We start from the raw sequence: 23646 nt of genomic DNA on the forward strand, positions 1-23646 counted from the left end.
TGCAGGAGGAGGGCCATTAGTAGAGTTCGCAGAACATAGTAACTTACGGATCTTGAACACCATCTTCAGAAAACGAGCTAAGCGTAAGTGGACGTGGTGAAGTCCTAATGGCGAAACTAAAAAAAAATATACTATATTCTATGTGCACACCAAGGCATTGTAGAGGCTGTACAAGTAGTTGGCAAGATCTGACGCAATGACCATAGAAAGATAACAGCTTGTATTCACCAATATTTAAAACAGCAAAAACAAAAACTGCTACGAAAGAAGCCAATTAATGACTTAGCGGTGAAAGTAAAAGCACAGGAATGCAGAGTTTCGCTTCAGAATAGATTCGAGGCTGTCACACCGGTCCCGTTAATGAGGGAGGCGATCGCCGGGCTAATTCCAAGGGCCGAAGTGTTGGCCCCCCGAACCGCACCACGAAAGCGTGGACAATTTAGAAGTGGTCCTTTTTGGCGCGCCAGCGGACGCCGGCTGTGGCCCAAAGAACAAGTCAGAGCCGAGAGTTGATAAACAAAACAAATATTATATTCTCAACAATGGCAGATCGAAAACAATACACAAGAATGCACACTCCACAATAGTTACATACAATACGTCACCAATCAAACAACGTACTACACAGTACAATCAGCCACACTCAAAACAATGGACACAGACAACGATACGCTCAACAATGCAGTCGCATGCATTGAACAACCAAGACACATAAAGACTAAAGAGATAGAAAACCTATCCAGTCCAAAGTTCTTGGAACAAAAGTCTGGATGATACTCTTCCGAGAATCACTCACTCAAAGTCCAGCGTTGTTGTCGTTCCGCGCCCTCGAAGTTTCTCTTCCAGGAAACCTCGCGTCTTCAATTGGGCACTCTCCAAGCTTCAAACTTCTTCGCCCGAACACGTCGGCTTCACACACGCAGCTGTCGCCAGGCGTCTTCGCTCGATAGCGGTAAACACACTCTCTTGCCTGGAGCTCGAGCCTTCACCCCTCAGGTGGAAATCCTCTTCATCTCCTGCTTCGTCCCTACGGACAAAACCTTCGCCGACTACACGGCAGAATCCCTTCGCACTCTGGCGTTAACTTCCGTCTTCTCCTCCTCTCGTCTCGGCCGCTCGATTAAATACCTTCCGCGCCACATTCTAGAAAGTTCTCGTCATTTCGTCGGCGCGATACGCAGCGAAGGCTGGGGAGAGGCGCGAGACTGTACGGGGGCCGTCCCCTACAGATGAGTCAACCCGGCATACACGCCCCGTTCCTTCTGGAAAAATCGAGTGCTTGCTCGGCCGCCGTTGTGGGGTGAGGAGGTTCGTCGGCGAAGCCACGCTTCTGCGGGGAGAGCGCGCGCCCGGGGAGCCTTGGATGTTTGTTTTCCTTATAGCGTCGCGAGGAACCACGAAGAACGTGGCACCGTTTTTTCTTCGCGGTGTGCCAACAAGACGCCGGGTGAAGACTTCGAGGGATCGGCGCCCTACAGGTACGAGGTTCCGTTACCAAAGATTTGGCTAGTACGCGACCACTACGGTGGTTGGTAGCCATCGCCACGAGCCTTATGCTCGTCCAAGTGCGTTAAACCACATGAGTGATACTGCAGGACACAATGAAAAGCCTGGGGGCTTACAGGTGCGTCCAAGCATCATAAAGCCGGCACGTTTGCAAATTCACAACCGCGAAATGGCTCCAGCGAGCACAGCAGCATTGGAAGACGATGAAGCTGAGAGCTAGAAGCCTCGCTTAGAAGAGAATCCTCTCGACGATAAAACGTCAACTTATTACCTAAGTGATGAAGAAGACATGGGCGAAGATGAACTATTTACGTTGGTTACTTATAAAAAGAAACGAGCAGAGGGTATCCCAGTCGTCTTTCGTCCAACAGCTGAAGGTGCTAGCTTCTGGAAAGTGAACCCCAATCGAGTGTCAGCTGAAGTAGTTTCCGCTGCTAAAGGAAAAGTGCAGTCATTCAGAACGACCAGAGATGGAAGCTTTAGTGTCAGCGTTGCTTCCTTAAGTTCAGCTAAGCGACTTCTGATGCTTTCAAATGTAGGTGGCCTGGAAGTTAAGCCTTTCATCCCAGAGTCATACACTCGGAACGTTGGGAAAGTAAAACATGTTCCTCTGCAGTATTCAGACGAACAACTCCTAGAGTACTTGAGAGATGCAGGGGTTATATTGGCACGACGGCAAATAAAATACTACCGCCAGGAAGATGGAGGAGTAACGACGCGTCCACTTCACTCAGTGATCCTGACTTTTCGAGATGACCGCCCGATTCCAGGAAGAATCTACTTAGGATTCACCAGTCACCCAGTGGAAGAATATCTTGGTCCAGCACTTCGGTGCTATAACTGCCAGCGATTCGGACACATGGTGAAAAGTTGCCGTTACACACGCCGGTGTAAGATCTGCTCAGAAGAACACCATCATAAGGAGTGCAAGTCTGTTATTCAACCTAAGTGTGCAAACTGTGCAGGTAATCACGCTGCCTCATATTCAGGCTGCCCGCAAAGTAAAGCTGCTGCAAAAATGCGTCAGCATGAGCTCATTCATGGAAGAAAACCGCGCCCCAATGAACCATCTCCAAACCTTGAGATTGTTCATCCTGTACGTGATCCACCTCAGCGGCCACCGCAACAACAGCCGACAAGCACGCCAAGAGAACCGCCAAGAGAGACGCCAAGAGCACACTCGAGAGACCACTCACGAGAAGTACCTTCAAGTAACCCAACCTACGCGTCAAAGCTACGAACGCCCACGGGACCTCTGCCGGAAAGTAGCAAAACCGACAGTGCCAGTGTTCGCCCCAAAACGCCACGTCATTCTCAACAGGCCTCAGAAAATCAACCATTCAATGAAGACCGTGCCTCTGCATCAGTCATGCAATTGATTCTGCCAATGCTTTTCGCAGCACTTAAGGCAATCCTGTCTGCTCTACCGGAAGCAAACAACCTGCCAGAAGTAAAAGCCCTGCTGCCTCTGGAAGCACTACTGTGTCAACAGTCCGGGTCAAACCTGCGACAAGTAACATATGAATAAGCGCTACGAAGATGTCTCCATATACCAGTGGAATGCCAATGGTCTTCGAAGGAAATGTGCTGACTTCCGTAAACTCCTTCTGCAGTATAACTTTCCAATACTTTGCATCCAAGAGGCAGGAATGAATGATGATTTCCGCCTCTCCAACTACGTGATATATAAGTCATCTCGTCGAAGTGGTCCTAGCAGAGTACATTTGTGCGTCAGAAAGGACCTACCTTCTCATCACGTTAACTCAAGTGTTTCGGACTTCCCGGAATTCGTCGCTTGCAAAGTATCCTTTGGTGAGCAGTGCTTTACAGTGATAAATTTTTACCTACAACCTTCAAGCCGCATTTCGGTGGAAGAGCTAACAAATATCTTCAACATTTCTAATTCATATACGTTTATATGGGGAGACTTTAATGCGCACAACATAATCTGGGGTAGTGATCGATGTGATGCACGTGGGAACATTGTTGAGTGTGCCGCAGACAAATGCTATTTGACAATTTTAAATGACGGCTCCCCAACTTTTCTCCGAGGGCATAATTACTCTAGTTGCATCGATGTAACCTTGTGTTCCCAAGATCTAGTGAATGGTGTGGTATGGACGACGGATGTAGAAACACGTGGAAGTGACCATTTTCCCATTCTAATAAGTCACCCCTACTTGCGAAAAGACGACACCAGACGCTACAGCAAATTGACGAACTGGAAAGCTTTTCGGCACCACATAACAAACCAAAATAGTGAACTCACGACAGTTGAAAGGTTCACTGAATTTCTGCAAGATAATGCGAATAAATGTACAAAGAAAGTCCCAATTCCAAAAGACTATGCTGCAGTCGATGGAAAGTATGAACATCTAAGAGCCATCAGACGACGTTCAGAAAGGGCATATCGACGCAGCGGAAGTTTAGAAGCATACAAAAATGCACAGAAAATCCACAGTGTAATGCGCAGACGGCTAGAAAATTTAGGTAAACGACGCTGGCGTGATTTCTGTGGCACGCTCTTTCCCCACACACCTGTTCCAAGAATTTGGCTTGTAATTCGAGCACTTAGTGGCCCTGTATCACAGAGCTTCCCATTTCGTGCTCTTGCTGTAGCTTTGGACAAACCGGAAGCTGTGGTAGCAGATGAATTTTGTCAACTTATCAGTAGGCCCGCCGCATCACAATGTGCCTTATTTGATAATTCTGTTGCATTAGCCAGCCAGAAAATTAATGCTTGCTTTTGGGCCCAGCATCCTCAGCTAGACCCTGTATTTACGTTAAGGGAGCTGCATTGTGCTATAGCATCATGTCGTCAAAAATCGGCCTCTGGACTGGACGGCATTACGTACAATATGCTAAAGAACCTTGGGCCCACAGGCACAACTATTCTCTTAGATATTTACAATAATCTATGGACGCAAGAAATTGTACCCGAGTCTTGGAAGTCTGCTCGCATCATTCCGATCTTAAAACCGGCTAAGACACCCTTGAACCTTGAATCCTTCCGTCCAATCAGTCTGACAAGCTGTTTATGTAAGGTAATGGAAAAAATGATTGATGCGCGACTTCAATGGTGGTGCAACAGAACTGGTGTATTATCCAACTTCTTGACAGGTTTTAGGAAACAGAGATGCACAATGGATGCAATACTGGACCTAGTAACGTATGTGGAGCATGAACGCGCCTGTGGTAGTTTGACGGTCGCAGTGTTCTTGGACATCAAAAGGGCATTTGACACAGTCAGTCACACTCATGTTCTGCTGAGTATGTTGGAACACGGACTGTCCGGCAGGTCTTTGCGGTGGGTATCCAAATTTTTATCAGGTCGTAAAATCTTCATTCAGACAAGCGAAGGAAAAAGTGCAGAACACGACGTCAGACAGGGAGTGCCACAAGGAAGCGTACTCAGCCCTTTTCTTTTCAACTGTGTTATGGCTGATTCAGCTAAAAGACTGCCTTCCAGGTTGAAATACTCCTTATATGCAGATGATGTGTGCATTTGGGCATCTGGCACGGACATACGGTTAATTCAGATTGCATTGCAAGACGGAATAAATATTGTCAACAACTTGTTAAAAGAAAGAGGAATGATTCTATCGCACGCAAAGACAGCTGTATTGCCCTTCACCCGTAAGAAGTTAAAGAACTTCAATCTCAATTTAGAAGAAGAACCACTAATGATTGTGACACAGCATCGATTTCTCGGAGTAATACTTGATAGGCAGCTATCATGGGCACCTCACATAAAGAAACTCGAAAACGAGGTGAATACACTAGTGAATATACTCCGCAGAATTGCTGGGACATCATGGGGCGGATCTGTATCATCCATGCTCGCTGTTCACAATGCTTTAATACGACAAAAAGTTGCATATTCTGCAGCAGTGTTACACGGCCTTTCCCGCACTTCAGAGGAGCGACTTCAAAGACTATTAGCTAGGGGACTGCGCGTCTGCATAGGTGTTCCACGAGCGACTTCCAGCAGCCTTGTCATAGCAGAGACTCGACCAGCACCCTTTCCAGTCATGAGAACAATTGAAACATGCCGCCATTTTTTTCGCTTACAGACGAAACACAGGGACCACCCATTGGCGCTGGAGATTTTACTAAGAGATAAAAGCAATGCTCATAACGAAGTCCAGAGTAATGTACATATATTACTCAGCCATGAATTTTGGAACTCTGAAATGGACTATTCTCCATGGGTGCTTGTTATACCAAGCATTGAATTCTCAGTGGATGGCATTATTAGAACGAGAGACATGTTCATCCAAGCTGCTCAACAACTAGCGCTTTATCCGATACACATGCGGTATCCAGGGTACATACATATTTACACAGATGGCTCAAGTACTACAACGTCTTCAACATCGGCATTTATCATACCACAGCTCAATATTCAGGAATCGTTTAAATTATGCCGCACGACGTCATCTACAACATCTGAGCTCTTCGCTATTCTGTATGCTCTAAAGTTTATAAACTCGGTAGCAGACGCTAGAAAATGGGTACTTTTCAGTGACTCACAAGCCGCAATAAGATCACTTTCCAGTACAAACAGGACAGTAATAAGTGATAGTATGACATACGAAACGCTGAAGGAGCTCACTAAAGCAAAGAAGGCGCAACATGAGATCGAATTCCAGTGGATACCTGGCCACTGCAACATTCCTGGAAACACAGCTGCCGATGAAGCAGCACGACAAGCACATCGTAAAGACGTTACTGTTTCTTTACCGATTTCGAAAAATGAATTGCGTAGTATTATAAAGAATACAACTTTCATAATGAGCAAAACTGCTTGGTTTGACCAAAGTACAAAGAGCTGCGATTTATATCACATCGATCCATTTATTGAATTCAAAATTACGCTGGCATTAGATAGAAGGATGGAAACTCTAATTCACCGATTGAGGCTAGGCACCGCATACACAAAACATTTTTTGCACAGAATCGGCAGAGCTGAAACTCCCGAATGCGATTGTAGATTTATAGATGAAGACGTATGTCACCTTCTCATAGACTGTCCACATCATGACACGCCAAGACGCCGTCTTAAAAGCGAACTGTTCGCATTGGACCACAGACCATTTAGCATGAAAAAACTTCTGGGCCCGTGGCCAACTGGAGTTTTACAGTCCCACGCTTTAAAAGCATTAACACGTTTTTTACAAGCCAGCGGGATGGCTGACAAGTATTAACAAAGAACCAGCTTTCATTTGTAACACATGTACTTATTATATACAGTATCATGTGACACCCATCACGTGTGTGTTGTGAAATGAATGACGTGTCGACTATTATGTACATACGAGCGAATGCATCTTTATAAGGACCAGACGTGTGCTTTGTTGTTTTGTTGTTGTGTTTTGTGTTTGTTGTTTGTGTTTTGTTGTTTCCAGAGACTTCTTACAATGACTTTCAAACATTTACTTACCATTATGATATGTACGTATAAGTGTGTCTTTACATATCTGTGCCTGAGTTTTCTATTTTCCATGCACTGCTTTGTATGTTTTGCTTCAAGATACGTGTTCAAGTTTCAATTAACGGCTAAGGAGTAGCCGGCGCCATAATGGTGCGCCAACATCTCCTTATATATCATATCAATAAAAAAAAAGTTTGTGTTCTTTTTTTTTTGACCTCGCGGCGTTTCTCCCGCCCGTTATCGCAAGAATTTGGCGGCGCGCCCATTTTTAGCGCTCGTTCTGTGACAGAGGCACTAAATGAGATAACTGACGTTAGCGTTGAAACAGGGAACGCTAATCTTACTAGTATCATCAACTAGTGTGCAATGGAGTTCAGAGGCAGAGTCACTAGACTGGACACTGTCAAATTCTCTCAGGAGAAGAAAGATCTTATTAAAAGACGACAAACCATGAAACCTTCAAATTCAGCCGGCAAAGTAGAGCTAGTGGAGCTTTGCAAGTTAACCAATAGGTGTAAGGTAGTCGACGTTAGCAGGGATAACATGAAGAGAATTGAGCAGGCTGTAATAAGCGGCAAAAGTCTAAAAGCTGCGAAAGCAAACTTGTGCATAGACGAAAATTGAATTTACGCTTTGAACAACAAGAAAGGCAATGCATAACCAATATGAATAGGATAATCAAGGTGGCGGAGCCGTTCTACAGGGAGCTGTACAGAAGCCAAAACGGCCAGGATAATATTGTTAGAAACAATATTAGTACAGAGGAAGTCGACATACTACTAGTAACGACAGCGGAAGTATGGAAAGCCCTAGAAGAAATGCAAATAGCCAAAGCCACTGGTGAGTCAAAATAGCAGCGGACCTCCCAAATAATGGTGGAGAAATCCTGTTGGAAAACCTCGCCACTGTATACTCGGCGGGAATGGTATCAGAATCTTCGAAGAACGCCAGCATTACATTAATTCATAAGAAAAGAGACGTCAAGGACTCCGAAAATTGGGCCGATCAGCTTACTGTACGTTCTCTGCAAACTCTTTACAAAACTATTAGCAAATAGAATTTGGGAGACAATAAAGTTCACTCAACCAGAGAACTCAGCAGGAAATTGTACAGGTTACTCCATTATAGACCATATTAATACTAACAATCAGGTAATATAGAAATGTGCGGAATACAACCAACCACTGTAAATAGTATTCGTATACTACGCGAAGGCGTTTGAATAAGTTGAAACATCAGCAGTAATGCAGGCACTGCAAAATCAGGGCATCGAGAAACCTTAAATAAACATCCTCGAAGAAATCTACAGTGTATCCACAGACACCATAGTTCTCCATAAAGAAAGTGACAGAATCCCAATAACGAGGACGTAAGGCAGGGAAACACGATCTCTCCAATGCTATGAACTGCGTGTTTATAGATAGTTTTCAGGACCCTAGATTGGGGAGAGTTAGGAGTAAGAGTTAATGTAGAGTATCTTGGTAACCTGCGATTCGCTGTTTACATTGCCTTGATGAGTAACTCAGGGGACGAAATACGGATCACGATTACAGAACTGGACACGAAAAGCAGAAAAGTGGGTCTTGACAATAATATTCACAAAACCAAAGTAACGTACAACGGTCTCGGCAGATACCAGCACATTGTGGTAGGTGGAGAGACGCTGGAAGTTGTAAAGAAATATGTATACTTAGGACATATAGTACCCGCGGAGCCGAACCGTAAGAGTGATATAACTAGAAGAATGAAGATGCGGTGGATTGCGTTTGGCAAGCATTCTCAAAACATGAATGGGAAAATGCCACTAATTCTCAAGAGGGTGGTATATAACAGCTGTTATATACCACCCAAGAGGGTGGTATATAACAGTAATAATTACGTACGAAGTAGAAACCTCCAGGCTTACAAAGAGGGTTCAGCTTAAATTGAAGACTCACGCAGCGAGCAATGGAAAAGAAAATGATAGGTGCAACATTAGGAGACAAAAAGAGGGCAGAGTGGGTAAGGGAATAAACCGGACTTAAGGATATTATAGATGAAATCAAGAGAAAGAAATAGACACAGGCCATTACGTAGCACGTAGGCAGCAAATCGCTGGTCCTTAATGGTAACTGAATAGGTTCGCAGAGAAGGCGAACGCACGAAGGGGAGACAAAAAGTTAGGTTGACCGAGGAGATAAAAAATTTTGTAGGGATGACGTGGCAACAGAAAGCACAAGGCAGGGTGTATATGCGGACTACGCGAGAGACATTTGCCGCGCAGTAGGCATAGGCAGGCTGATGGTGATGATGATGATGATGATGGTGGTGGTGGTGGTGGTGGTGGTGGTGGTGGTGGTGGTGGTAATGGTGGTGGTGGTGGTGGTGGTGGTGGTGGTGATGGTGGTGATAATCATGATGATGGTGATGATGATGGTGGTGGTGGTGGTGGTGGTGGTGGTAGTGGTGGTGGTGGTGGTGGTGATGATGATGATGATGATGGATTGTGCGAAGTCCTCGCACAATTATCACATTGTGCCAGAAGTGTGGCACCTCTCACGCTGAGCCACGTTCGCACAGCAGATCTCATGAACCTGTAAAGTCAATATTCTCGTAAAATGGGATTTGATTGATATGTTGGGTTTAACTTCCCAAAATTACAATACGATTATGAGAGACGCCGTAGTGGAGGGTCCCGGAAATTTTGACCACGTGGGGTTCTTTGTGCTCCCAGATGTGAGCACACGCGCCTACAGCATTTCCGCCTCCATCGTACATGCAGCCGCCGCAGCCGGCATTCAATTCCCCGTCCTGCGCTTCAGCAGCCGAGTCCCTCAGCCATTAGACCACCCCGGCGGGACTCATGAAATGGGAGTGTAAGCAAGAATGATCATGAAAAAAGATAAAAGGCGAGGGTAGTATTTCAATGTGCTTCGCAGTGGTTAAATATAAGCTAGATGCCTGGCAGCTGAGTCCGTGGGTGATAGTCCAGTGTTATGGAGGACGAGACTCGGACTTTATGACGCTTTTTTGTGCTATGGCCGTGTCAACTTTCTTGCTTTTTCGCACGCCACGCAGGTTCGTTCACGACAGTAGGTGTCTGCTGCTACCAGCATGCACGTCGAATCAACAATCACGTTCTTCGTTGCCGACAACGTAAGAACATCAATCGCGTTCGTGGATCACACTGCACACAGTTCATTAGGTATATTTAGTGTACGACAAATTAAAGCTTACGTCCATCAATCGTACACGGTATTCTCGCGGACTTGAGAAATGCATTTGGCGTTAAGTCCGGAATCGTTGCCGTGCTCCACAACGTAAACAAAATTAACCGACATTTCTGATTTGATTACGTTCTCTTTTCAAAGTGCCTGTCCAGAGGTGACATCTTTTCAAGCTGTGCGCGGGGTTCCTATGAACCGTGACAGTTTTGCACGTGCATGGAAGTGAGCGGCCGTGCAGCCGAAAGAAGACAACACGCGTGACAAGCGTGCATCTTCGGTTTCCATTTATCCCCCACAGATGGCGCTGTCTGTCCAGAGTGCTATACCGAACTTTCGCACAAATCTTAAAGACGTCGAGTGGCGGCTGGGCAGAACACAACAAATTGACGGAGCTGCAGAATGGTTTTCGCAGCGGACGGCGCCTCGAGGACAATGTATTTGTGCTCACCCAGGCCATCGAGATAGCACGAAAGGAGAACAGAGGACTGTACACTTGTTTTCTCGACGTCGCGAAGGCATATTATAGCGTACAGCATGGACGTTTGTTTCACTGCATGACGCAGATTGGCATGCCGAGGACATGGGTTAGTCTGCTGCGACGGCTGTACACGGACAATACAGTGGTGGCGTGTTTTGCCGAAACCCAAGCCGAACCAGTGACTGTAAAGCGGGGTCTCAAACAGGGATGTCCATTGTGGCCGCTGCTGTATATGCTGTATACGGCCAGCCTCGAGAGGGCGCTGCTGACAGATGAAGGTGGATTTCCTCTTCCCCGCTCATACGGCGGAGCACCAGTGTCCTGGAGGCTTCCAGGCCTGGTATACGCGGATGATATTGTCCTGATGGCTGACAGTCTGGGTGACCTGCAGCACCTCGTTTCATTATCGGCAAATCATCTAAGCAAACTTGGACTCTGCTTCAATGCCAAAAAATCAGCGGTGCTGCTGTTTGCAGGCACAGATATAACTGCGGCAGTGTTGCGGCCGGAGAGTGGGCAGATTCCATGGAACGAAGAGTACAGATACCTCGGTGTCTAACTCAGTACACAGGACAAGCCCTAAACATTCATGAGGAAAACATCTGCAAAAGATCACGCAAAGCGGCGAACGTCATGCGCAAACGAAGTCTTTCGGCCTGTAACCGATGCTGGTTCGGGATATGTGGAAGTGTGTGCATGTCCCATGCTTGTCATTTGCCAATGGTGTACAAATATTCCAACCAGGAACCAGACAGTGGCTAGAACGATAGAGGCCATTCAAGGAGACGTTGGATGGTCTTCGTATGAGGCCCGAGAAGCCAGGAGCAAGATAGCCTACGAGGGCCGCCTGCGTCTCATGAATGACAACAAGTGGGCAAGACGCTTGTTCCGATACACCAGCCTGACTGTAATAACAACCCAGTGGACTTCGCGGGTGTACACCCTGCGCCGAAAGTTTGGTTTCTTCGCGAAACCTGTGAAGGCAATCACAGAGTGCGGATGGGTCGTGCCGTCCAAGAACAGGTACGGGAGGAAGAGAATGAGCAGTGACGGAGGGTGATGCGTTCCAAGGCAACCTTGACGGTATATCGAAGTTACAACATTGAAATAGAGATGGAGTGCATGTACAAAAACAGTGACGGTAGTGGCCTTCTGTTCGAAGCGCGGGCTGGGGCACTACGAACCCTCGTGTACCGTCGCCGATTCGACGAGAATACCGATGACAAGAGTGCGATGTGCCGGGTGTGCGGGCGGAAAGAAGAAACCATCCCCCATCTAGTTCTACGCTGTACGTGTTTGAGCCCACACCAACGAAAGGGCGCCACATTGCCCGAGGCTCTGGGGTTTGTTCACAAACATGACCCGGGGCCACCACAGGCGATGAAGTGGCTGGTACAGTGAACTGTGCGGCAGCACGCACCACCAAAACAAGGCTGGTCCAGTGGTGGCGCACGACGCAGTGGTAATGATTTATGTGGACAAAATTGAAGGTGTGCAGATGTGAGTGTGTACGCCTGTGGAGTGTTTTGTTTGTTTACTTTGTAAGTGTTTTTTTTTACTCTGGCTGATGTGGCCCGCCCGATACAAAAGGATCAGCCTCAAATCATCATCATCAGCAGCAGCACTCCTAACCGTTGCATTTGGTCTCTATCAGGAGGCTGGTGGAGGCGCCGGCATGCTGCAAGCAGCCCAAGCGATAATGCAAGGGGCCACGCCCAACCTCTCTTCCAAGCGGTCGTTATGAAGGGGGTTGCAACCTTGTTGCAGGTTCCATATAACTGGTAACTGGTACCTTTTTTCGCCACCAGATGACGTGAAAAAGGCTGTGCTTGATTTCACTGTCAGAAACGCACCGCAGGTAGCCCCCGGCACGCGCAGGCCAAGCTCTTGCATGTTCCTTTTTATAAAAAATAGACGGTGTACTGGCCGCACGCCAAAAAATGACTCATATTATAACAGCGCGACAGACGAAGTATCATCGCTTTTTAAAAATTGCGCAGCTCTCCCATATGTCTTCCCACTGAGCCTCCTGCGGTTCCACTTCAGAAGTCTGCCGCATAACCACCGTTCATTTGCACATGGATACTCGCAACCAAAATAGCTGAATCTTTCTGCAAAAGTCCCGACACGTGTGTCAGCGCTCTGTCGATTGAGTTACTTGATTGCAAGCTGACGCATCTTTATAAGACGTTATGATAATACATGCCTTATCTTTTGTCAGGTGCATAGGCCGAGCGTGCATGTTTTTTTTTTCTCTGGCTATTTTTTTTCTTTCAGTTGAATAAAGCAACCACTTGTCGGTGAGCGCTCGCGTGTTCAAGTTGTTCTTTGTGCTCCGTCTTTTGCTTTCTTCCCCTATGAACAACCAACTGTAGCTCAACTCTCCCTTCTGCTGTATAAACTGCCTGGGTGCCTGTGACTTTTGCCGTTTCAATAAGTGCCTGATGCATACCATTGGTGAACGGATACAAGGTATTACTTCAACTGTGAAGATGTTTATGGTACCCGTTGCTCCGTGATGCGTGAACACAAGTGTGCATCATTATCAACTTGTACGCACTTTCTTCATCCTTAGGTTCGCCTTCTGCTTCGGTATCGAAGTACGTACGTGCGTCAATTTTACTAATGTGAGACGCGCCCACTCAGATGGACGCGAGACACAGCACAGAGACTGAGAGAAGTGACGAAAGGGAGAAAAAGAATTACTGATAAGCTCTTATCAAAAAAACTATGGCTGAACCCCCTGTCATAGCAATCTGTAAAACACCAAAGTGCAACGTGCCTTCACTGACACAGTTGAGCGTTTATTGTGCATTGTTTCAAAACATGGCCAGAATAATGAATGCCATAGCACCTAAATGTACTGTCAGGCAAAGAACAGCAACCAGCTTTATATTTGCAGCTTTATCCTCAAAAAGGTTCCGTGAAAAACATGGACACTGGTTGAGAGCAAACTAACAAGTTCCTCAGCTCGAGAAATAAAGTGTGCTACTCAAACACTAAAAAGGCCGCACAAAAATGAGCGCTATGTACACACACGACAAGCGCAAACTAAAAACAATATGATTACGAAAAGCATCGTAATGAATGGTTAGATAGATGAAAGAACTTTAATAATGTCCAATTGGTCGGGCCAGTTTCCTAGCCCGAAATGGGCCGCTCCGAAGTTAGGTCTGAAAGAGATAGCCTTTCAGTCACTTCCAATGCACAACTATCCAGTGCACAACTGCATAGAGCTGCGTCTTACAGTTTTAGGCGCGAAGCTCGTTACAGCGGCACTCGTTCGTCCCTCGTCGTAGTACGTAACATGTTTTACGATTCGACCTGCAAGGTGGTACAGGTGGGAGATTTCTCCCGCGCGTTGTTGAACAATAGAAAACTCGCCGCGTGCGCGTTAATTAAAAGCCCATTTCTCCTGCCTCTCATTTTTCATTAGCAGCCATTGGCATGTACATTGAGCACTCTCTGATAAGAAAGTGTTGCTGCGTTATACACACTGGTCGTAACCTCCTTGGTTTTAGAAAGGTTTAGCGAGCGTTGGGCCGCAGTGCCCATAATACAGTGAACTAGTACATACCACGAACTCGAGGTCGTTAAAGGTGGGAAGTAGACACGAAGCGCAAGCCGTAAGAAGGTGTGCGTGTGCCACCTCTCGTTTAGTCCTTGGAATGTCCGCTGGATGGCTGTGCTTCTATATGTGGAATATATGATGAAAAAATGCGAGATGGTGGCACTTGGATTGTGGACTAGATGGACAAATGGACACACAGACAGATGCATGGACGGACGTATGGGTGCACGGACGGATGGACGCATGGAATGACGCAGGGGCGGATGAATGGACGAACGCAGGGACGGACGCATGGATCGGCGTGCGGACGCACGAACAGACGCACGCATGGACGGGCTGATGGTTGCAGGACGGTCACACAGACAGACGCATGGACTGACGGAAGCAAGAACGAATGGACAGACGGATGCTTCGCCCCACTCTTCATCATTCAACCCATGGATATGTTGGCATTTTTTAGCAAGGGTGCTCATCGCCCTTTAGCAAGCTTTAGTTAGCACCATTTCGAAACGTCTCGCTCAATAAAAAAATACCAAACAGTCACCTTCCACCCGCATTCTTCGCTTAACGCCGATTTCCAAGGTACGGGGTCCTGCCGAATTTTAATCGATAATAATTGACGTTGGTCACTGGGATAAAAATGTATGACTAAGCGTCAACGGGGGTGCGACCATGTTTGGCGCTGCTAAAGCTGTCAAAGAGGAACAGTTATTGCGAAAGTTGTTCTATATCAATGTGCGGTAAACCTTAAACTACTTTAATAAGGACACGTTTTACTTTTTTGTTTTATCTATGGCTACGATGGACGAATGAATCTTGTTTTGGAGTTTATTGTTGGAAAACATATTTTTTTCCAGATCTCGCTTGATTGACGTCTCAGCGTACGTAGGTGCTCCTGAAATGCTTGGTAAGAAAATTTCATTCCGTACTTTTTTTTGTACCAGTGAGCATGCATGATACCCACTTGGTAAATACTTGTACTAAGTTTGATAGATGCTACAAAAACCGCACATTGGAATAAGCACTACAATGACATGTGTATTTCTGACAAAATTTCTTTCCCGAACACTCAAATTATTAGGTTTTCACAGAACAGTGATACTTTCTTGTCATATTTAACAGAACGAACCCGACAGCCATACTTTGCAATGCCCAGGCGATGACTGCTTGTCTAACAACGGTATTTCATTGTATTTATACAATGTGTATTTATACGGGTTCCTCTTTCAATATGGGAACCTTTAATTGGCATACGGAGAAACCTCGCGGTGTTCTCCCGTCACTGTGATGTTCCGTAAACCGACACACATATGCATATATATATATATCTGGTGGCGCTGACTGATAATTCCATGATTAATGCACATATTTACGTATTAAAGTCGCTGGGGGAGAGCCGTCGTGGTAGCTGAGTGGTAGAGCATCGAATGCGTTACTCGAAGGTCACAGCTTCGGTTCCAGCCCATGGCAAGGTCTCTCTTCACCCATTTGTCTGTCATCATGTTTATGTTACGATTTGCTCTAATACCTTCCCCTATTATTTCCCGGGCAAAATTGTCTGTTAGATACAGACAAGATACACTTTTTTCCTTAGCATATATATATTCACACACACACACACACACACACACACACACACATATATATATATATATATATATATATATATATATATATATATATATATATATATATATATATATATATATATATATATATATATATATTATGGATTATTCTATGCGCTGGGAAGCAGTGGTGCGCAAGCGGGCGGTAATGTGGTTGCAACGGGCGTCGACGCGGGTGGTGGAAGAACCGTTCGAAGCGAAACTCGGTGTAACGTTTACTCGAGTAATTGTTCATTGGAAGCTCAAAGACGAGGAAGGCGGGTTGCGTTTCATGTGTGTTTCTTCGCAGACAATCGATCCAGAAAAGTGCTTCATCTCGAAATGCAGTATAGCGTTGGTGAAGTGTGTGAAGCGAGGGAGAAGTGTATGCGAGCGGGTGGAGGAGCCGACTGCCGCGGGCACAGCGGCGAGCTTGCTGCGGTTGAGGTAGAGAGCGACGTCAGCGTGCACATGCGAGGGAAGCGTGTGAAAGGCGTGTGACGTCAACCCACAGCTGCGGTGTGACCTACTTGGCACCGCTCCAACACCTGTGGCGAGGGGAACACATTGAGGTTCGTACGTCCGACGTACGTGCGTACGGCGTTGCACAAGTGAGTCAAAGAGCTGGTTCACATCTAAAACGTCTCTCTTCGGTTTGCCATAGACAACTTTGAGAAAGTTGTGCGACTCTCAAAAATTGTTTAATGCTCGACATTTCCATCAGACATCAGTATTCATTAGGACGAAATTTCCCAGGCCTCGACGTGCGTTTATATAAAATCTCTTCAAGCTCAGCGAGAGAGAAGAGATGAGTAAACGAAAAAAACTAAAGTGTATTTCATTGATATCTGGAGCGTAATGTTCCCAAAAGATAAAGTGGGCAAAAAGAACAAAAGAACATTTAAAGTTATGAATCGCCAAATGTTAAAGTGCACGTACTTGGGAGTTCGCACGACAAGTGTTTCTTCCTGTACCCCCACCCTCCAAAAAAAAAGGGAGAAGGGACTAGGTGAATAAAAGAAAATATTTCAATATACACAGACAGTGCTGGTGTTCGTTGTCACATCTCTCTATTTTGGCTCACCCTGCTCATTTGCTCGTGAAGCTGAGTGAACAAAGGAAGCTTCAGAACGAGTGGAGAGTTCTTAAACAGCGCTCACCTCTACCATGATGATTTCTTATCTTTTATCTTTACTCCAAAAGTCTCACGAGATTATCTTGAATTCCTGACATCGACGCTGCGGCATCCTCCACCCTTGCTAAAGGGCGATGAGAGAATTTACTGCATGTCATATTTATGGAGTTCTGGATCTATTACCTGGTGCATAGATAAATAACAGATTATTAATATATATCTGTATGGTAATGTCGTTTTTTTCTATAATTTTATAAATTTTTACTTGAGTAATTCAATGAATGAATAGAGAACGTAGGGCGATAAAAAAACTTCGGATAACTGATGGCTCAACTACCTGACAGGTATCATTCCTTAACTACAAGACCTGAAAACACAGCCACAAGAGGGAAGTGAGTAATAAATCATGTCTTACGTAGACCGTCACGTTCAACCTACTGACAAGTATCGCCTCTTCCCTGGGTATGAATGAGTATTTGAAGTGAGGAGAACATTTCGGGCCTTGCCTACCGTACGCTGCCACCGTACAGTCGCCAGAAAGCTTAACACAAATGCTCCGCAGCATGTCCTGAAACAGTTTGATTGACGCTAGCGTCACGCACCTTTGGGTTCTGTTGCCTGGCTGTTACTCATGTATGCCGAGACACTATCCAAGCATGTCGAGATATTATCTCGGCAACAGTGCTCAGTGCTTTGCGGCAGACATGAGTGAAACTAGTCCAGGTCACGCGCGTTTGAACGTTCGTGTTAAGCTTGCTGACGACTCTACAGTGTTGTAGCTTGGCGAAGCTCAAGCAAAACCATTTATAGCATAGTCTTGTCTTGTCGCCTAGAAGATCTTGGCTCATATCGACAAGGGGGATAGGTCACACTTTAGGTTTAATGTAAATTTTTTATACAGTGTTTGCTAAAAGAGAGAAAATTGTGATAATAACAGATATGAACAATATTAACGTTCCTGTAGCATATCGAGCACGTGCTCTCGCCGAGAACGTCTTATTTTTGTTCGAGCGCCTTGACTAGAAAATTTTGGCACGCTTTAGAAGCCCGTGCTGTGATGTGCAGTCGTGAGCTGCTGTAACACAAGTGTAAACCGCGTATAAAAATACAAAAATGAAAGTAAGTAAAATGCAAAGATAAAGATAAAAATTGGACGAAAATTAGAATGAGCAAGAAAGAGAAAGAGATGAAAAAATAGAAAGTGGAAAAAAGAAACAGCAAAAGGCATAAATAATGTAAACAGAAATAGAAAGAGGGCACTCACGCATTGAAGAGAATACTGAAGTGAAACAAGGGCTGACCAGTGCTCCGCTGTCTTCATATTTGGCACTCTTACTTTAAATTTGCCTTAATTCTGTTTCTCTTTTTCTAGTGTCTTTTGCTCTCCTGTACAGTTTAAACTTAGCGGCGTTTGACAGTGTCTTTACAGCTCTTTTGTGCCTGTTTCGTGAACACCCTGTCTTTATAAGGGCACCAATGCAGCTTCTGAAAATACAATTCAAACGTGTTGTACTCTTTTGGCATTTATCGTCTATCTGGCGCTTTTCGTCACGCTAACCTGGTGATCACGTGACTTGATTAGAGCACATACTCTCGATTTGTCATATAAGAAAAAAAGTTGTGAATTTCTTCTTACCCTGCTTTACAATGGACTCCCCTACGCGTTTTTTCTCACCTTGCTCCATCGTTGTGCTCAATAAATTGACGCGTTTTTTCTCAACTTGCTCGAGCGTTGTGCCCAATAAACTGATGCGTTTTTTTCTCACTTTTCTCGATCGTTGTGCCCAATAAACGAATTTTGCTCATTTTGTGAGTTTCTGAATAGACAAGTGGAGAAAAAGACTGTAGCCAAAATCTGGACAGACTCAATGCAGAGCGTTAACATTATACGAATGGCTTATTGAAGAAGTTGGTGCGAGCCGATATCGTCCTTAAGAATCTCAGTGTTGGCCTAAATGAAACCGAAGAAAGAGGTTGCATAATATTCGCTTCTTCCAACGGACTAACCCTCAATAACGAGGAGAATGCAGCTTTAGAGGAAAAGGGTCTCCGCACTTCCACGGTTTTCATATATATTTGAATTCAGACAACAATTATATCGACATTGTGTGCAAGTTCTCATCGTCACCATCACGTTCCGTAAAGGCAAAAAAATCGATAACTTGTGTACGTGCATCGTATCTTGCACCGGCCAGTACAAGCGATAGTTAACGAAGGACGTACATGAAGCCCCGTTAAAAGAAACTACTCATCTGCGTCACAAGAAGGGTGCATGCGATAACATCACTCCGGGTGTGAGGCGGCGTACGAAGGAGTAGGAAGGAACGCCGTGGTAGAGGGGCTGCTTGATTCGAGCCGCAACTGTGAACTTCTACTATAATGGCGCAGACACGGGCGCTGGCACGCGCATACATCGGCACGCATCCGGCAATGGCTTGTGCACCCTTCTACGCGCTACCATCTCATCGCTTCGTGCTTTGACCTCTGATACGACAAACTGCGATAAAGAACTTGACCTGGATTTCTCCAGATTCCCTGTAAATTTCTGGAAGAAATCTGCAGGGGATCAACTGCTACCATAGTGCTTCATAAAGAAAGCAACAGAATACCAATCAAGAAGGGTGTAAGGCAGGGGGACACAATCTCCCCAATGCTATTTACCGCGTGCTTACAGGAAGTTTTCAGAAGCCTAGAATGGGAACAGTTAGGGATAAGAGTTAATGGATAATACCTTAGTAACTTGCGCTTTGCTGATGACATTGCATTGCTGAGTAACTCAGGGGACGAATTGCAACTCATGATTACGGAGTTAGACAAGGAGAGCAAAAAGGTGGGTCTTAAAATTAATCTGCAGAAAACGAAAGTAATGTACAACAACCTCGGAAAGGAGCAGCGCTTCGAGATAGGTAATAGTGCACTTGAAGTTGTAAACGACTATGTCTACTTAGGGCAGGTAATAACCGCAGAGCCTAACCACGAGATTGAAGTAACTAGAAGAATAAGAATGGGGTGGAGCACATTCGGCAAGCACTCTCAAATTATGACAGGTAGATTGCCACTATCCCTCAAGAGGAAGGTATATAACAGCTGTATCTTGCCGGTACTTAGCTACGGAGCAGAAACCTGGAGACTTACAAAGAGGGTTCAGCTTAAATTGAGGACGACGCAGCGAGCAATGGAAAGAAAAATGGTAGGTGTAACCTTAAGAGACAAGAAGAGAGCAGAGTGGATTAGGGGACAAATGGGGGTTAAGGATATCATAGTTGAAATAAAGAAGAGGAAATGGACATGGGCCGGGCATGTAGCGCGTAGACAGGATAACCGCTGGTCATTAAGGGTAACTAACTGGATTCCCAGAGAAGGGAAGCCGGTTAGGGGGAGACAGAAGGTTGGGTGGGCAGATGAGATTAAGAAGTTTGCGGGTATAAATTGGCAGCAGCAAGCACAGGACCGGGTTAACTGGCGGAACATGGGAGAGGCCTTTGTCCTGCAGTGGACGTAGTCAGACTGATGATGATGATGATGATGATGACGACAAACTGCACCAAAACCGCTTCTTTTGCGGGAGCAGCCGTATTCTCACACACCAGCACTTCGCAGCTTCACAAGATTGGGTTAAAAATACTTAGGTACTAGAGGTTAGTTCATCATAACAATTCTTTTCATGATTACCGGCCCTTCTAAACAATTGTATGAAGAACGCACGTACTGTGTAATTGTGTGGGTGTGTGTTCTGTCCTGCGTCTACGTGTGTTTTGTTTCTCTCGTTTTCTGTCTCTCTCCACCCTTTTTTCTTAACCCAACTTCCCCACACCAGTGCTGGGTACAAACTGGATGCTTATATCTGATTAAGTGCCACCCTTCGTCTTCATCTATCTCTACGACATGTTAATATCAAATTCCCCGCTTGACCTTTCTAGGGAGATTATTTTTTTCGAAATTCGAGGCACAAATTTTTCTGCTAGCCAAATTTTGAAACTAGCCTCCCCTGCCCCACGCTCGAGGCCACCGCTGATGTGGCGAATCGGTTTTATAATGTTGCTTTCAGACATTCGTTATACTGCTTTCCCAAAGACATACTAGACATAATATTTTACAAATACCATATATCTATTTTTACCGCCACTACCTAACACAAAAGTTGCAAATGACAGATAATAGTCACTTCTTAGCTCCGTTACGAAGACATGTGAAATGAGCTCGAACGGTGCCAAAGTAACCAATTACACGCAAACGCATCAAACACTAAGTTTCTTTTACAGCCTAAGCTGTTATAATCTCACAACTCAAGTCACGCACGGTGTCGTAGTTGTTCACCACCGCTGCCGGTGTCCGTAACCACGTCGCACGAAATTAGAAAAAAAAAACTTATTGCAAATGACAATGTGAGGCTTGAGCCCGGGTGCGCTGGGTACCAGCCCAGTATTCCACCTATAAGCGACGCCGTTGCTTGAGACTTGTTTGCAAACATGCCTTGGGCAGGCTTGATGTCGGGAAAGCAGTATCATCATTACGACTTATAAAGCGTTTTGAAAGAGTGATATAAAAAACAGTCGTCGCACAATGCGAATAGCGTAACGAGTGGGTCATCTAATTCTCCAACACATTACAAAAATTTGTTTCAAATGCGAAGCATTTCTTAGCGAACTTCGGTGCCTTTGAGCGTATCTATCTATCTATCTATCTATCTATCTATCTATCTATCTATCTATCTATCTATCTATCTATCTATCTATCTATCTATCTATCTATCTATCTATATATCTATCTATCTAGCCGCCTACGACTGTTAGCTCTCCTGGCCGTTTCGATAATGGTATCTATACCAAACTTGGTATGGCATAACATGACTGTATGAAGAACAAATTTGAATAGTCTTAACATCAAAATCATGATATATATATATGTCATGAATGTCATTATTTACATTTCATGGTCCTGCAGCTCTTTCAGTGGTTTCGTTAACATCGTATGTTGCAAAAGTAGTACGGTATGACATGATTGCATGGCAAACGCAAGCAAGAGACCTTAACATGAAATTCATGACATGCGGGTCAAGTAACAACCTGACTACATGCCACACTCATGATCCACTCATGGCCGTTTCACTTGCGTCACATATACCAAATTTAGTATTACGGTACGTGAATGGATGACGGAGGTATGTGACTGGTGCAAGCATGATAATCACGAGATGCGTGCCATGTAACCACATGACTACATACCATGCTTATGACGCACTGGCGGCTGTTTCGCTAGCTTCCCTTATACCAAATTCGGTATTACGGGACGCGATAGGACGACATAGGTCAATGACACATCTAAACATGATAATCACGACAGGCGTGTCATGTAACAACATGACTACATGCCACACTTATGACGCGCTCGCGGCCGTTTCGCTAGCTTCACATATGCCAAATTCGGTATGACGTGACGTCAGTGGACGATGAAGGTATGTGACTGGTGCAAACATGACAATCACGAGATTCGTGTCATGCGAGAACATGACTACACGCCACAGTCAAGGCGCCAATATATTTCGACGTGACGCGGTGCGCGTGCTCGCCGGCGCTCATTTCGCTGCGTCACGCCGGCGTTGCCTCCCAGGTGCTGGTCCTGCCATACACTCGCAGGCGCCCGCCGCACTGCGTTGCTTTTACACATGTGCGTTTCAGCGCGTCCGGCGTCCCTCCTTTACGAAAAGAGGGAGACGCAGTGTTGTCTGGGCAACGCATCAGCACGAAATGCAGCATGTCGCATTTCGCGCCGGTTTTCGTCGGGCCGCGCCGACGTGCGCTGGTCGCGCCGGTCGCGCCTGGCGTCAGACCATAGAGTGCTCGCGTTTTGCTACAGAGCGTCGCTGTGCCCAGCGTGCGCGCGCGTCAACGCTATATTGGAGCATATTGGGCCCTTCATGATGCACTCGCGGCCGTTTTGCTTGCTCCACATATACCAAGTTTGGTGTTACGACACCTCAATAAATGACGAAAAATCTTACCGGTGCAAACATGATAATCCTTACACGCGTGTCATGAAAGAACATGGCAACATACCACGCTCATAGCGTGCTCATGGGCGTTTCGCTAGCCCCACATTTACTAAATTTGGTATCACGTGGCATGAATAGATGACGATGGTAAATAACACATCTAAACATGATAATCATGACACGGAAATCATGTATGGCTCATTTACTTCCACCTTGAAACGTTCTGCTGATTTTAAAGTGACATATCAACCTTTCTCAGTCGTGCTTCGCATATCATCGATTTCCACTGTACGTGGGATCTGCCATTTTTTTTCGTTCACCTAGTAACTGTGGCGCATACCCACTTCAGGCATACTTCTTCATTGCCTCAACGACTGCATGAACAATTGGACCAAAATTCCTTGCAAGTGTTTAGCAGATACCACGCTTCTGAGAAGAATGACAAAAGATAGCAAAGCGAATTCTGGGCTACTACCCAAATCTTTTTATTGTTATTGCCGTAGTGGGCATCGAGCAAGTGCACTTGCAGCAGTCACCCAATGAGTGCTTAGAAAAGGCTCTGAAATGCCGCTCTTCTAGCTTTCGCTGTGACTTTGCTGCGCCTTCCCCGCAGGCCTGGTGCATTCTTTTATTCGTATCTAATTACTGAACACTTCCGTCTATTCTTCCTATACTTTTTGGATCCATTTCTATTTCAGCAAGTTCATTCTGTGATTA

The 23646-nt window shown here is 45.5% G+C and overlaps 1 protein-coding gene across 1 annotated transcript in view; it reads left to right on the plus strand.

Annotated features, from left to right (window-relative positions):
- The window catches only part of LOC119170208 (venom metalloproteinase BumaMPs1), a 176902-nt gene that overhangs the window by 80940 nt on the left and 72316 nt on the right, over positions 1 to 23646 (plus strand). The window contains exon 9 of the mRNA XM_037421300.2: positions 15053 to 15102. Within this exon, the coding sequence (XP_037277197.2) occupies positions 15053 to 15102 (50 nt within the window). The remainder of the gene's footprint in view (positions 1 to 15052; positions 15103 to 23646) is intronic.

Source organism: Rhipicephalus microplus, chromosome 3 (assembly GCF_043290135.1).
Source record: "Rhipicephalus microplus isolate Deutch F79 chromosome 3, USDA_Rmic, whole genome shotgun sequence".
In the NCBI taxonomy this organism is placed as follows: Eukaryota; Metazoa; Arthropoda; class Arachnida; order Ixodida; family Ixodidae; genus Rhipicephalus; species Rhipicephalus microplus.